Here is a 16,485-nt window from a genome sequence, read left to right as displayed (position 1 = left end):
ATGTTCTTACTTTTAAACTATAAAACTATTAGAAGACAGGAGGTTGCCTCCTTTGACTAAAATTCCTGTGGAATATACAATGTATTAAGCATTTTTTTTTGAAAGGGGCTCTGGGGTCAAGAAATTAGTTTAACCCCAAGTAGATCTGTTTTAAGAGCCGGTCTTTACTAACTATGTCCTTGGGCAAGTTATTTGATTCTATTGGCCTCAGTTACTGCTGTGTAGAATGAGGCTTATTAATAGTACCTGTCCCACAGGGGTGTCATAAAGTCTCAATGAGTTGGTGCATGTACAGAAATGTGCAGAGTTTGTTGTTCATATTAAGTTGTCAGCTGGCTAAAGAACGATATTTATTATGGTGATGCCTTATTAGAGAGTAATAAATTTCTATAGTGCAATGCATTTCAGTTTGCAGTTTGCTACTTAACATTATAAATCTCTCAGAAAAGCACGGTATATAGTCCAGAGAATTTCCAAACTCATTTGACAATCAAACCTTTCTTTATATACAGAATGTCCAATGGTAAGTGGTTAAAAAAATTACAAACTGAGCTTTAAAGTTTCAAGTTACTTTGATAGAATATAGGGGGAAAAAAGCAAGATTAACTTGTGCATACTAGATTTACATAGAAGAAAAAAATGTTAAGGATAATGGTCCTTCAAAGCTAGTACCATCACATTAATGTTAAATTGGTGGTATAAAATATTTTGTATATTTTGGCTCACGTATAGCTAATTTGATATCAAAAACTAATACAATAGTTAAAAAGTATGAATGAGTTTATTTCACTGATAAGTTTCTCATAGGAAAAAAAAGTAATATTGCCAGGGTTCTTGGTGCTGAAAGTCATGCTTAGTGAGGCAGTAGACTGAGAAATCTGGTTCCAGAGTTTGGTGAAAAGAAGCTGGCAAAGGTATTTGAAGAGACACTGCACCATGATGATGATAACAGATTTCTTTCTTTGGGAAACAGAGTGGATAATTACACAGCATTTTGATTCTACTGAAGATATGTAGGAACTTTGATTTGTTTGGAAAGTTAATCGGAGCTAGTAATTGGTAAGATTGAAGCCACTGTTTGGGATTTAAACAATTCTGACAGTGAGAGGTCTCCTTTTGGGTCAGTTAGATGTTTTGATCTCTGTGTTCCATCCACCTCTAAAGATTCTTTGAATATAGGAAATGAGTCTAGATGATATGTCGCATTTTTTTAAGTGGATGAAGTTTAAAGAGGACGACCATGGGACTGCAGATTCAGTTGATTTGCCTTGTACAGTCATCAAACTGAATTTATACCCTGATATCTTCAAGTTGCCTTTGAAAACTACAGGCCCTGACCTCCAAAAAATGAGATCCACTGTCATCAGACCTTCAAGAAGTAAGTTGCCATGGTGGTGGAGACAACTAGCTAACCACCAAGTGTTTTGTTTACTCCATAGCATACAGAAGTTGGTGGGGAGTGGCTTCGTGTCCAGAAACTTAAGTCCTAAGTCTGCTTTGTACCTCATTGGGCCAAATAATTGGCTTCTGGACAATGGAATGTAATGGAAGTGATGCTCATCTCTTCTCGTCTGACACTGCAAAATTTCCACTACACTTTCCATTTCATTCTGCCCATCTGTTTATTAACTGTTCACAGCCCAGAAAGCCCCTCCCAGCCTCAAGCCCAATGGTAGACAGTGGAGCTCCCCCTGACCTTGAGTCTCAGCCGGGGCCTCAGGCCAAAAACTAGTCAGTGAGGAAACAAGAAATGAACTATTGTATTAAACGGCTGAAATTTCAGTTTATCTGTTACGGTGGCTAGGGTTGTCTAAACTAAGGTACTTAAAGGATTTGAAGTTAATAAATTTATGTGTAACTTTATCTGAGTTCTGCTTGAGGTGTTATTTCATTGAATTTGCTGAATGCTTTTTTCTTACTTACTGGCAGATCGATGGAAATATGGAACAGAGAAGTATGCTCCCTGGATCCCCAGCTACATTCAGTGAACACCCCCACTTATTTAATAAATAGCCATTTCTTTGCTTGGGTTTACCACGAGGCACCGAGCATGTAATACATGATACACATAGGGTTTGTTTTTAGAGATCAGTCATTTCAAGGCATTGTGGTTTGGATGTCAACACTAAAACTCATGTTGAAATGTAGTTGTGGTTGTAATGGATGGAGAGAGGAGTCCTTTAAGGGGTGATAGGTCATAGGGTTCTACCCTTGTGAATGAATTAATGCTGTGACTGGCTCACCCTTATGAATGATTAATGCTATTATCTGGGGGATAGGTTAGTCATGGCAGGCATGGCTTTCTTGCAAATGCAAGCTCTCTTTCCATTCTAGGATGCCTTCCACTTGGTCATACTATAGCAAGAAGCCCCCCACCAAATGTCAGAATCTTGACATTGGACTTCTCAGCCTTCAGAATTGCAATAAATTTTTTTCTTTATAAATTACTCAGTGCATGATATTTTTTTTTAATCGGTCCTGGGGATTGAACTCACGACAGCCTGCTTGAAAGGCAGGTGCTTATGCCGCTGAGCTAAATCCCCAGCCCCTGATATTTTATTATAGTAGTAGAAAATGGACTTAAGAATGGCAAAGAGGCAAAGAAGAGGGAAAAGTAGCCAATATACCTCCAGACTAAGAGTTGGTAGACAATCACATTAGGTTTTAAAGATCACACAGCTTGTGAGTCAACTACTCATCTCCACTGTTACAGTACAGAAAGAGCCATACATAATATATAGACAGATGAGTATGATTGTGTTCCAAAAACCTTTATTTATGGATACAAATTTTAATTTTGTATAATTTTCACATGTCATAATATAGTCTTTTTTGAAAATTTATTTCAGCTGTTTGTTGAAATGTGAAAGCTATTAGCTCACCACCAAAACAGGTGGTGAATTGAATTTGGCCTGCAGGCTGGTTTTCCAACCTCAATTTAGATCAAGCAACTAGCAACGGTCTATTGGAAGGAATAACACTATGAAAAAATAATAAAATGGGGAATGTAACTGTGCAGGGCGAGTGGGCTACACTTCAGTGCAGTCAGGGACAGGGTTGCAAGGTGGCTTCCCTCGAGCTGAGACCTGTCAGCCAGGATAAACACCATGCCTGACAATACAGCCATAGCTGACGTCTGGTGAAGGACTAGCATGTCCAAATGTCCCAAGGAAAAAGTGAGCTTGGTATGCTCCAGGAGCAGCAGCAACAACCTCAACCTCGACATCAATAATAGCAGCCAGGGTGGAGACAGAATGGTGACCTAGATAAACATGGGCAAGGACCAGTGCCTGGGGCTGGGAGGCCAAGGTCAGGAGACCCCTGTGTTTTCTGAGCAGTAAGACACCAGCGGAAGTTTAAGCAGAGAAACAATATAATTCTATGAATGTCTGAAATTTATTTCGCAGACTTTGTGGTAGAGAAGTGGTTGTTTGAGACAGCATGAACGCTAAGCAAGCTACCATTCCAGGTGGGCAGACAGCTTGGGCAGTGGAGTTAGCATGTGGAAATGCAGAGATAGTTGGATGAAGCTGTATTCTGGAGTCACAACATGATTTGGTACTTCACAATTGAAGGGAACGATTGAAAGGAAGACTTCCAAAGGGCTTATAAACCGGAGAGCTCTGAATCCTTCGGGACTTTAAAAGATTATTCTTGATGTCAGCAGGACCTCAGCCCACTTTGTCTTCTTCTCGGCTTAGTCTTCCCTCTCTAGTCACACACAGGGCCAGAGCTGGGAGTCACAAACTCAGGACAGAGCCAGGGACTCAAAACGAAAGGAGTAGGTGCCTTCATCCAGGTCCAAAACCAACTCCTGAATCATAGAGTTGAGCCAAGACAGTTACATCAGCGATGCTGGTCCCCCGATGGAAGATGCAAGAGAATTTTCTGTACCATTTACCTATGGACAGCTGTTTATGAGGATCTGTGATTGAACCTCAATTTGACAAGGTATTTTATCCAGAGAGGAGTCCTTAAATCAGTGCTCTATGGTGAAGGGTTATCTCTAAATAGGTTTTTCTAGGATTTAGATTTAGTATAGGCAATGCCAATCCTTGCAACTAAATCTCCTAGATTTTATGATGGATGTATACAGAGAGGACACACATTTCAGTGGGACACTGAATTGGATCCAGATACCCATAAGCTACGTTGGCACTGAGTGGGCCCACTACAGGCTGGAAGATCAGGGAAGTTTTCTTGGGGCCCACATTATGATGACAAAGCTTGTTTTTATTACCTACATCAGGTCAGGCCAAGTCATGTTCACTGCAACCAGCACAACTAGGTCAGCCCTGAAAATCTGAGAAATGATTTTGCTAGGAGGCTGATTGAGTGAAAGGCCCAGAAGGAACAGATGTGAAAGAATTGATTTTCTGAAAGTCAGATCCCCTATAAACAAAGAGTGTTAAGCCCACATTCTAAGAAAGGATTTAGTCACCGGAAAATAAGTTTGAAAATGGCCCTGGGATCAGAAAAATAAAACACAATCGTTTGCTTGTGGATTTTGAAGGTTATTCGGTTAGTTCTGTTTGCTGGTTTATCCATTCCATTGGCTTGTGTGGCCTGACTCATTCAAAATCAGGGCTGACCTAAAATCACTGTGGCCAATAAAAGGGGCTTACAAAACAAAACAAACAAACAAACAAAACAGCTGTGAGCCAAATGTCCTTTGCATGCCAGGTGCTGTTTTTCCAAACCTCTTACTGTAGGGGTGACAGGCATCGTGTCTCATTTAATCCTATATCAATCCTACAGGGCAAAAGGGTATCATCTCTCTTTTACAGATGATTAACTGAGGTTCTTGGAGTAGAGCAACTGGGTCAAGGTCATGTGTCTAGTATGGAGTACAGCAGAGATTTAAGACCTGCTCTGTCTGCCTCTAAAACTCAAGCTCTTTGCCTCTTAGCCTGTGTTTCTCACCAAATCCCTTTGAGCCCCAGGCTCCACTCAGGCTAGGGAAGGGGCTTTAACTGTCCAGATTCCTAAAGCAGAATGTCCAGGAGCTGAGACTCAGGATTTGCATTTTTAAAGCCAGGTCACCAGGTAATTTCAATTTGTTAAGAAGCAGTGATTCTTATTACAGATCCTCCACTTTTGAGAAGTTCTTGATGTGGAGAAGTCTGGAAAAGGTAGGAGGGCTCCTGACAGTTTCTGGGGAAAGTTTAGGGTCAACTCAAAGATCTGGGACCTCTGGACCCATGAGTTATAATAGGAGAAGTTCACATCAAAGGGTATTCGTCCATTGATAGAGGCCCTAGTTGTACTTCTGCAGAGGAAGCTAAGGAGAGGGACAGAGTGATTAAGGAAGGGAGGCTGGTGAAGTGATATCCTAGGGCATTTTTCAGGGTGTTCAAGGGTTAGCATGAAAGGAATTAAGCGTTGTTCAGCTCATCCTGCACTTACATTAACGACCCAAAGAGGAGGCTAAGACACCTGCTGAAGGCCACACAGGTGGACAGGGGCCACTAGGGTGGAAGTTTCTGAGATTTTTTTCTTGCTTGTTACAATACTACTTAAGCAGTGCAGTGGACTGTGCAATCTACCACTCATGTGTAGAAAAGAATTTGGCTTTATTCAAAGCCACTCCGTACCACAGAGAAGAAAATCCAGATCAACATTCAGAATTTAACTGTGACGCACACAGATGTTCATACGGTATACAGAAACACCAATTTGTGTCACTAAAGAATAGGGATAATAGATGTATCTTTTAATTCCTTGCCTGAGGGCAAAAGGCCATTTTGAGGATTCTGAGGTACAACTAGGTTCATTGCTAGCAATTTTCTTTTCAAGAGCACCCTGTTGCCGGCTCCAGATCTTGTGCAGAAAGCTTTAACATTTATGGCTTCATCTGGGAGGCAAGGCATGCTCATCCCTTCCCCCTCCTCAGGATCTGACAGCAAGATGACCTGGGGAGGAGATCACACGTCTGGTGTGCTTTCCAGGGATAGCAAAATTTCCTGAGCTCTCCCCTCACCCTTTAGTCACCAAATTCCTGGATTGTGTCACTGGATTCACTCAGCCTTGACAACAGCAGTGGCAAAGGAGCAAAGGTTAGAGTCAGAAGCCGGAAGTAAGGTTTCCATTCAGCCTCGGCTCACTGTGAGACACAAGCAGCCCACTGGGCCTCTGTGCTTCAGTTTACCCACCTGGAAAAGGGGTTCTTCACAAGCACACTAAGGAACAAAGTGCTTTAAAGAGGTAAAGAACGAACCTCAGCACTTCCCAGACACCAGCCATGTTCTGCCTCTTTGAGATGTGCCATAGGTCTTAATAAATGACAGGAGACTGTTCACTGAGTAATGATAAGGTGCCAATGCAGACATACCAATTCATTCCTGTTTTATAGATGTGGAAGTTGAGAGTTGTAATAGCTAAGGGGCCTATCACATGTCTTCTCTAGAAGCAAGAATTAGAAAAAAAATGGGAAATCAAAATAAACTCACGCTTGGACCACTTCTGGAGGAGCACCATTCACAGTAGACTGGTCCCCCAGAAGGGCTCCCTTGTGTAATCAACACGCTGAAGGCTTGCTGAGAAGTGGCTATGATCCCAGAGGGTACATTCAGAGTCACACAGGGTGAACGTGCTTGGTCCTTGCTGAAAAGGGAGGCAGGGGGTGGGGTTCCTGTAGTCGAATATTAACGGGCACCCAGCAGAAGGAGGCACATGAGCTGCTTCCTGTCTAGAAGGAGGATGGGACATGGGTAGCAGCTACAGGAACAGAGAGAGTGTGATGAAACCCTGGTGTAGCCACACATGCTGTGGACATGAGAGGACAAGAGATGGCTTCTGCTAGTGGGGATGGCTTGGTGAGAGGGAACACATTTAAACTTGGCCTTTGTGATAGGTACCATCATACCCACCCCCACGTCTACACCATTCTCTGCAGAACCTGTTACCTTATATGGTAAAAGGGACATTTTAGATGTGATTAAGTTTACTGACTTTAATGGGGAAATTAGCTTGGATTACCTTGATGGGATCAGCCTAATCACTCCATCCTTAAAAGCACAGGACTTTTGCCTATGGTACGGGAGAAGATGCAATGGAGGAGGAGGGTCGGAGAGGGAGATGTAGCTGGGTTTGAAGCAGGAGGAAGGTAGTTTGAACCAAGATATGAGGGAGGCTTCTGGATAAAGTTGGAAAAGGAGAAGAAATTGATTCTCTCCTGGAGCTTCCAGAAAGGATCGCAGCACCGCCAGCACATTGATGTTAGCCCACGGAGACCTACAGAATTGCATGGTGATAAACTTGGGTCTTTTTGAGCCATGGTTTGCAGCTATGTGTTACAGCAACGATAGGAAGACAACATAGCCTTGGTGGATGGATGGATGGAATCAGTCAAAATGGAACAGGAGGTAGAAGAAGGGATTCTGGGTAAGAGAAGAGACAAGTCTCAGAGAGTGAAGACACAGGGTACCTGGAGCTGTCTAGTAGAATGTTTTGCGATGGTGGAAAAGCTGTGCAGAGGAAAAGTCATTTAGCCATGTGTGATATGAAAAGTGACCCAAAAGCCATTTGCCTTGTGTGACCATTGAGCCCTTGATAAGGGGTGAGTGTTACCGAGGGGCTGACTTTTAAATTTTAATCAATTAGAAATTAAATGTAAGCAGCCACTCATTGCTGGTGGCGTGTGCTTGATGGAACTGTCCTCGAGAGCTTTATGTTAGAGATGAGTCAGCCAGACCCAGAACTTAGAACTTCTGCACACCTTAGGGCATGTCATCCTCTCACGGATGCTGTGAGGTCACATTATTGTGGTGATCCCCACTGACCTGATGAGACAACTAAGGCACTTGTCTGCAATGGCAGCGAAGTCAGGCTCCCACGTGCACACATCCATGACACCCTAACGCATTCCACGTCACACTCTAACAAGAGGCCAGGAAAGGCTGTGCAGGAGAACGACATGAGCTGTGAGTATTGAAGGCTAAGGAGACATTGGGCAGGCAAAAGAATCGAATCAGGTGAAGAGAGTCCCAGCAGAAAGGACTGAAAGGCATTCAGGATGACTGGGGTTGGGGAGGAAGAAGTGTCAAGGGTTAAAGTTAGAGAAATTGGCAGAGGCCAAATCCCACAGGGCCTGGTAGGATTCTGAATGTCATCCCAAGGATTCCAATGTTATTTAAAATTTTGATATGCACATGTATCCCATATTTTATATATATGTATATATTATATTTTGTATGCACACAAGTGTATTTTTAACTGTAACTTCTGTATGAATCACGGAGTAAATGTGACCAAGTGTAGACCAGCAGGAAATAGCTAGCTTCATTAATAAACATTAAATTCTTCGGAATCCTTCAAGAAGGGCAACGGCATTTTGGTCGCGTCTGTCTTATTTATATTTTGAAGTTTTCCTGTTCCTTGCATTTTTACAAGCACCTCACAACAGAAGCAGGGGTTGTAATCATTTTTTAAATTAGGACATGTCTGCGTACACAACGATTATGTTAATTGTAGGGAGTTGGTACCCATAGACGACCCACCTTCTTTTTACAACCCCTCTTCCCTTGTCCTTTTTCCATCTCTTGGTGCCCTTCCCATTGCAAAGTATTTTAATCTGCATTTTGCAAATGAATGAGCATGTTCTCTGAGAAGGGTCTCGATTTCCCCGAAGTCACAGCTGGCTAGCCGCAGAGCCGTCTACAGCCCACATGGCCACAGTGTCTTCGAAGGTGTAGTTCAGGGAGCACAGGATCCCAGGCCTCGTGGCCCTGGCCAAAGCCCTGCTTGGTCCTCACTGTCCTGTGGATAGCTCAAATGCGGCCTTACCTTTCGGATGCCATCGTGCTTCATTTCGATTACATGGAGGGTGTAGTTGGTCCGGCGCCCTTTCTCATTGAACTGCACATTTCCTGTCAGTCCTTCAAATCGGACCTGGGAAACAAAGCAAATGGTGATCAATGAATACAGAAGTTAAACTTTATGTTTGTCTGTTTGCTTTTCCTGTTGAAGTAAAAATCTCAGATTCCAGAAAGTTGCATGGTATGAGGGCTTGGAATAGCCTGACTGCTAAAACTCCCAACCCCTTAGCCATGGCAGGCGCCTAGATTTATTTACTGTCAAGCCATGGTTCATCCTGAGCATGACTTCAGCCATGGCTTTAGGCAGACAGCAGCAGGGGTCAGGGCACATACTATGGGGAAGCTTTTGGCCATCTCTAATGAAGGACCACGGCCGCAGTTCCATGCTTCTCAGACGCATCTGAAGATGAGGAAAATGAAGAAAGCCTGCAAAGGGAAGAGGTTGATGTGCCAGTGCTGACGGGTCCTACAAAGACCAAGGCCAGGAGTCAGCCTTGTGATTCCTCGCCTGAGGCTTGAAAATGGTTCCTAATTCCTTTGTGAGACTCACCGGGTGGCAGCAACCCCTCGGAAATACAGAGCGCCTGGACTTGACTCTAGCCTCCCCATTAACAGTCTGGTGATGTTGGGTGATCCCTTTTCCTAAGCCTCCAGTTTCTGAAAATCCTGTCTCCTTTCAATGACGGGGCCCATGTGAAAATGCTGTAACCACTAAAGCACCAGAGAGAACTGCTTCTCCTCACACCGAGGACCTTACAGGGGTCTCAGTCAGTGAGCACAAAATGTGCATTGGGATTGCAAACTGGGCCTTACAGGATTGCTTCTCCTTGCGTGAGTCAACCTAAACGTCCACAGACTCATCTCTTCCAAGTTTGTGTAAAAGGCCAAGTGGTCAGCATGGGGATTCAGGACCTTTAGGGCTGAGCCTGCTGCTCTGCAGGTGACCAGCAGATCTCATTCAAGTCCACCCTCTCGATGAGGATGAGTCTGGCTGTCTATTGCCTGCTCAGGCATGAGCATCTACATTCTAGTGGTGACCCGCTGTGTACCCTCAGATCCCTCCCATCTGAGGCTAGTGAAATGAATCTCTGTGTATTACCCATAAAGATTCTGCCCTACACCCAGCACTGTTTATTTTTTCTCCCTTCGACTCTCTTAAAAGGAAGGTCTTGCAGAGTTTTATTATTTTTTCTAACAGTGGTCAATTTGTCTGCCTTTAGAAGGTATAAGAATAGCTGGTGTGTGTGTGTATGTGTGTGTATGTGTGTGTGTGTGTGTGTGTGTGTGTGTGGGTGTGTGTACAGTGAAGGAGAGACTATTTGTGTGCATGAGTGCATGTGCATGAGTGTGTGTGTGTGTGTGTGTGTGTGCACCAGCTCTGAGGCTGGTGCACCCTCTGGTTGGACATCTCAGAGGGGCAGCCATGACAGGCCCAGAGCGCAGAGCAAATTATACAACAATCTCTTCATTTTCTCAGCTAAAATCTGGAGAACTCTCCAGCCTTAAAAAGGCAGGGCTGTCCTTACTTTTCAAAAAGAAAGCAAAGCACAGATCCTGCGATCAGGCAAGGAGTGGTTCCGGTCCGTCAGCAGCTTCATCTCCTTTCTCCTTGGTCATCCCATGCCTAGGCTCAGCTTTCCCATTGGTTCAGCCTCAAGGTAGCATTGTTACACTGGGAGGTACCGGTTCAATTAGTGCATTCAGAAAAGCAGAATGAGGTAGACATGCTGATGACTGGATGGTGGATTGATTTGCCCAAACGTGTCATTAGCAATCTAAGGGGAATCTAAATTTTGGGCTCAGTCTCAAATATTACACCGGTCATCAACGTGGCACATCAGTATGGAAAATTGCACAATCTCTTTCTGACTCATTTTCCTCATTTATTTAATGGGAGCAATTAGAGTTAATCATGCCGTAAGGTTGTTTTAAGGATTAAATGAGATATTTTACGATCAATGCCTGACCCACGGTGTTTGACAAAGGCTGTCATTGTTATTATCAATGATACCAACACCACCGCTATTTCCCAAGTATTTCATATTCATGAAGCACTTTCACACATCCTTCATTTACATTCATAGGACTCCTGTGAGATTTGCTGTTTAGAAATTATGATCTTCAGTTACACAAGAACTGAGAGCCCCAAACCCTAGGAAGGGAAGGGATCTCAAGGCTTGTGACCAAGAAGTGGAAGACTGGGGGCTATGATGGAGCACACTCATCACTGGAAACACCAAGCGGTCCCTCCAGCAGGGCCAGCACTCCTGTGCCAGGCTCTCAGCACATAAAAGTGTCACAGGGTGTGGGTGCCACCTGCCCCTACCACCACCTTGACACCTGCTGGCTATTTCTGGGTGTGCTCCGTTCATCCCCAACAAGGGCTCTTAACTGCATTCTCATTTCTTCTCAAGGAACTGAAATGCTTATCATCTTTTCTGGAACCTAAGCATGCATGAACACATATTATTCACATAATGATGATTTCTACAACAGTACTGTTGCATGCATAAGAGGAACGTGAAAGAAAATGTGATTAAGGTCGTATGTCCAACACATTGTTGAACAGCAGAGAGCAGGGGACTTTTGAAACAGAAATGAGGATTTTGTCACTGTAGCTTTTACATGCCTCCCTCAGTTTCTATAAAAGTAAAAAATCAGACCTGTGAAGCCCTAGTGACCACAGGTCCTCATGGCTTGTTGCGGTATTTTCACAAGCAGCTGCTTCTCTGATGTTTGCAGAAATTCCAGAAACTTCTAACGTCAGCAAGGCAGAGGTTATTGTGCCCATTTTATAGATAGCCTCACTGAGACTTTGGGATGGCTGCACTTGTTTCAAGATTCTCAGTATGTTATTAGAAGCCTGTGGTAATGGAAGACTTTCCCGTCTGTTTCGGGAGTCTTAAGACTTACACACATGGAGGTAAACTACGGTGTTGGAGAGCAGGAAAACAGACCTCACAGGACCACTGTTCCATGACAACAGAACAAGGAGAGGTCAAGGGAATGGCCAAACCCCAAGCCATTTATCCTGGGGAGTTAGAACTCAGACTTGGAGGAAGAAGCTTTTCAGACAATGTCAGCTCTGTGCAGATCTGAAGCCGCCATCCCCCTCCATGAGGTCTGAGCCCTGGAACTCTCCTGCTGCTGCCCCAGGGTGAGTAGGGTCAGAAGAATGGATGGAGCCCAGGGTTTTCTCCTTGGGTCCCACTCCTAGAACTCCTGGCGCCACCCTGGTGCCTGTCAGCTTTCTCCCTGATAGATGCAACATTAACCTTGAGTTTCCTGTAATGGTTCCGAGTGCCAGCTTGGAGTCTGCTGCTGGTGGGATGCTGAGACACATTTTTTCCTTCCAGGCTGGTGACAAGACAGTGCTAGCTGATGTTTCCAGGACTTGAGCCATTTTAAAATTATTCAGGGCCCCTTGTTAAAGCACGGTAAGGTGGGCTTGGTTCTGGAGAGTCGAGATAGATACAGGATCACTGTGACGTCTCACTCACTGTGAGACTCGGTATGGAAGAGAAATTGGGCTCAGTCCAAATACAGCGTGGACAAGGGGGATTTACAGCCAAGGTACAGGGCCAGGGTCATCGGATGGAAAGAGGAGATATCAGGAGTAAGGGGTTCTGGCTAACCCAGTTGAATAGGATTCTTGCTGATGATGAATCTGAGTGGTCAGAAATTGCCTGAGGGATGATGGAGGGTGGGGAGCTGGACTGTGCAGGAGGGTTCCTGCTGTACTGACTTAGCAGGGTCAGGGCCAAACTTGGATTTCCCTTGGAAGCGAATGGGTGAGTGTGCAGGGAGGCCCACGAGCCTGACTAAATCCTGACCAAGCACAGCATCTTTGTCAGTTTTGCACATGAGCTCCTTTGGAACCAAGGACGAGTAGCTGAGTCACTGGGGACCCAGAGCTTCTATAACCTCTGTGTGGTGTCTTTTAAAACATACTTTAGAATTCATAATATACTTCCAATCAATCTTATAAATCAATTTTTGTGCGTAATTTGGCTTTTATCCCCAGCGCTTTACTAAGAGCACTTTATTTTTTCTTTCTTTCTTTCTTTCTTTCTTTCTTTCTTTCTTTCTTTCTTTTTTTTTTTTTTTGTACTGGGAATTGAACTCACGACCTTGTGCTTGCCAGGCAGGTGTCGTGCTGCTGAGCTATATCCCCGGCTAAAGGCAGTTTCAAAAGTAACCAAATCTCTTTTTAGGCTGAAGCATTTGACCCTGTTGTCCTCTTTTTTCTGAGGGATCACTTCCCTTAAGTCTCCTCCTCCCTTCCTGTGAAGGGAAATGCCTAGCTTCTACCTAATCCCTCCAAAACCCAGATTTATTCCTTGTTTAAATTCACCTTTCCTTTGCGGCTTAGGTGACCTTCCATCTCAGATTTCTTTCCATTCATCCATGAAGCCCAGGAAATGCTGAGGCTTCCATCCTGGTTCCTCTTCAAGCTCTGTGTGTTCGCCTTCATAACTGTCCCTGCTCTGGCAAACACTGAAGCTCACTGACAGTTCCTCCCAAGTTCCGTGACCACTTGGTTAAGGTAGATCCTTTCGGCCAGATGGTGATGTATGAGGCCTGCAAGCCAGTACCCTACTGGGTTATGTTCTAGTTATTCTGGACACAGTAAGTCTCAGAATTCCTCTGAGCTTCTCCCTCCCAGTCACAGCTAGGGGAAGAATAACCCTAGTTCTAATGATCTCATATATACCTAGTCTGAATTCAAAGCAACATTGACATTATGCATTTTAAAATCATGATCCTGGGCAAATCAGTGGGCAGGGCAGTATGAAGAGGACTGTGTCCATTTGCAGTTAGCAAATGAGCAATTGAGGGCTAGAAAAATTGAGTAATTGGTCCAAGACACCTCCCTGCACACATACTCCCCAGTGGTGTGCTGGGTAGGGCTGTGGTTAGAGCCTAGCTCTGCTTTGCCTGACTTCCTAAGAGGCCAAGTATGATACCCACAAATCCTTGATGGCAACTTACTCTGGTGTGCTCCTGGGTAGGATTAGTGTTCCTACCTAAATCCTCCAGAAACTAGATTTGTTCCTTTGTTCAAATTCACCTTCCTTTAAAGCTTAGGTGATGACATATCTCAGTTTGCTTGGGACAGTTCCAGCCTACAGCTCTTGTTCTGGAACAATCTATAAAAGCATTTTGTTTCACTGCTTTCAGGGCTAGGGATTGCTCAGAGCCTCCTGCCTGCTAGGAAAATCCTCCACTCTGGAGCAAAGCCCCTGCCCCTCCCTTGACTCCTAGGTGCCCCGGTTTACTTGATAAATGATGTGCTCATGCTGCAGAAAGGCCCAGTTTCCCCATAGAGGAAGCTTTGCTAGTTTTCCTCTTCAGTGATACGCTCTGTCTTTATGACATCTGTAGCACCAAAAGCTTGTCTGCACTTTTCTAGCGATTCTTTCTCTTAAGCTTGCTTGGCTTTTCAAGGCGGATCGTCAGCCCTGAAAGGCAGGAGCTGGGTCTTGTACTCCCTGGACTGCTACACCATCCCAGATCTGTTCCAGCAAAATGCTGGGCATATATTCACTTTGATATGCTTGGCTATGGGCTGACATTTTGCAAAATCAGAAATGAAAGAGAATGATCAATATTTAGGGCAGACAGTTTAAGCCCGAGGGTTTGGTCTTGGCTTCTAGGAGTATCTATGTTCCCCCCTCACTCCTGGTCACGAGGAAAAAATATGTATGTACATATGCGTATTTTCATGGGGGTAAGACTCTAAAGATTTTCTTTTTTCAAATCGTATCTTTAAAGGGCTATAATCTTCCACATGTTAAGAGCTTGACTTTGGAAGGTGAGCCTTTGCCAACCGGAAGGAGACACATGGATCTGAGAACACTGCCTCCTTTCTTGGGGCACCAAGGGTTCTAGGACACGCATTCAGTACCATTTGGAACAGCTTCCTGGGAGGCAGGCAGCGAGCAAGCTGGCAGGCTGATTATCTTCATTCTGCTGCTAGGGAAATTACAGCAGGGTGTGTGGGGTGTGTGGGTGCATGGATATTGCCTAAGGCTATGTGCTGTTGTGGTTGGGTTAGGGTTCTTATGCCTCCTCTGCTGGGCTGGGCCTTTGAGGGTTTTACACAATGAAGCGTACAGAGAGAGGTCGACTAAGCACGGGTTGGAGTCCAGTTTTGTCAGTACCCTGTTAGCTGTATAGTTAGGGGAAGATTTTTAACCTCTCTGCAGCTCAGTTCCTCCATTTATAAAACACAATTAATAAAAGCCAGCTTACTTACTGGGCTTCATCAAGGATTATTGAGATAATATGCATAGATGTTCCAAGCTGTGTACCCAGTAAACCCTTACCACATCATAGCTGTTATGACCATTCATTTTTAGAACTAGACTCTGCAGTGTGTTTGTCCAAGTCTCACTCGCTGACTCTGCACAAGCTACCTACCCACTTTATGACTCAAAGACCAGGGGACACAGGTCAGTGCAGAGACCTGAATCCCCAGGGTCTGGGTTCCAAGACCTAGATGTTGTCAGGATTTACTTAGCTGGTGGTGGGCACCATTCCTTCCTGTGATGTGGGTATTTCAGGAGAAGTGTTTAGAAGGCAAAATGGCCAGACAGTGGGCATGGCTGGGGTGTGCAATGGCCTGGGCTGGGTAGCACGAGGAGCTCTGCTGAGAGGTCTAGCTCAACCTCTGCTGTTAAGCTGCTGTGTGACACTGCAGAAATCACTGCCCTCTGTGGGCCAGCTGTCTCCTTGGCAAAGTGAGGGAAAATGAGAGTAATCTCTGAGGTCCCATTGGGCAGTAAACTCTTTTGATCTTAGATGTTTAAGGAAGGTTGGATAAGGGGGCAGTCTTAGGGAAGGAACTTTCTAGTGGGCTTGTTATTTCCCAATAGTGACTCAGTCTTTTAGGATAGGCCTTGGCTTCTCTTAGCATCCCCAGGTGTGGCCCCAGGTCACAGTGTATAGCCCATGCCCAAGGAGCCTCTGGTGAAAAGCATGCACATACTTCTCGGTTCTAAGAAAACATACCAAAAGATCATTATTCTTTGACATGGAAAATTGCTTCATTTCCAGCCCTACTAATGCCAGGAAGATAATGAGCAGACATTCTAACCAGTAGAACATGAGTTAGATCACGAGGATAAAAAGTCATAGAGTCTTGCTGGGCTGAAATTTGCCATCCTTCTGCCTGAGCCTCCCAGACTTCTGGGATTATGATAATGCACCACAGCACCTGGAAAATTTGACTCTGACCTCCAGAGCCAGTTGAGACTTATGAGCTAGCTGTCTTTCCAATCACCTCATTTTCATGGATAAAGTACAGGAGATCCCTGGGAGATCTGATCGACTATTTTAAGTTTGCTCAGAGAGATCTGTAGTCGAGCTCTCCTGCCTCCTGGTTCAGGGCCCTTCCTGTCACTTTTCATTGCTTCCCTGGCTTTGTCTCTGTCATGGTGGTGTCAGAATATCCTTTAGGGGATGTCATTAAGACAGGGGAGGCCAGAGAGCTGGAAAGGGCATGGAGCCAAGGGCAAGCCCCTGGAACCTTCTGAAACCAGGCTTACATTGCAAACAGTCTGTCTCGACTGTGGCATCTGGAAGTGCATGTTGAATAGGCTGGGGGGCAGCTTATTTAAATAACCTGTGGCCATTTGGGAGCCTGCCTGGTGTCTGCTATTGCTAT

The 16,485-nt window shown here is 44.6% G+C and overlaps 1 protein-coding gene across 6 annotated transcripts in view; it reads right to left on the bottom strand.

The window, feature by feature from the left end:
* Positions 1 to 16,485, bottom strand: part of Gria1 (glutamate ionotropic receptor AMPA type subunit 1) — a 291,561-nt gene that overhangs the window by 96,648 nt on the left and 178,428 nt on the right. For all 6 annotated transcript variants that reach the window (XR_010041060.1, XR_010041061.1, XM_063230678.1 and 3 more), the window contains exon 8: positions 8,785 to 8,889. Coding sequence is in view for 4 of the 6 variants with exons in the window: in XM_063230678.1 (XP_063086748.1) it covers positions 8,785 to 8,889 (105 nt within the window). In the remaining 2 variants the exon portion in view is untranslated. The remainder of the gene's footprint in view (positions 1 to 8,784; positions 8,890 to 16,485) is intronic.

This window comes from Cavia porcellus, unplaced genomic scaffold, assembly GCF_034190915.1.
Source record: "Cavia porcellus strain 051 isolate PalLab524CR breed Dunkin Hartley unplaced genomic scaffold, mCavPor4.1 scaffold_19, whole genome shotgun sequence".
NCBI lineage: Eukaryota > Metazoa > Chordata > Mammalia > Rodentia > Caviidae > Cavia > Cavia porcellus.
The sequence above is the reverse complement of the archived record's forward strand: the minus strand, read 5'-3'. Positions and strand labels throughout refer to the sequence as shown.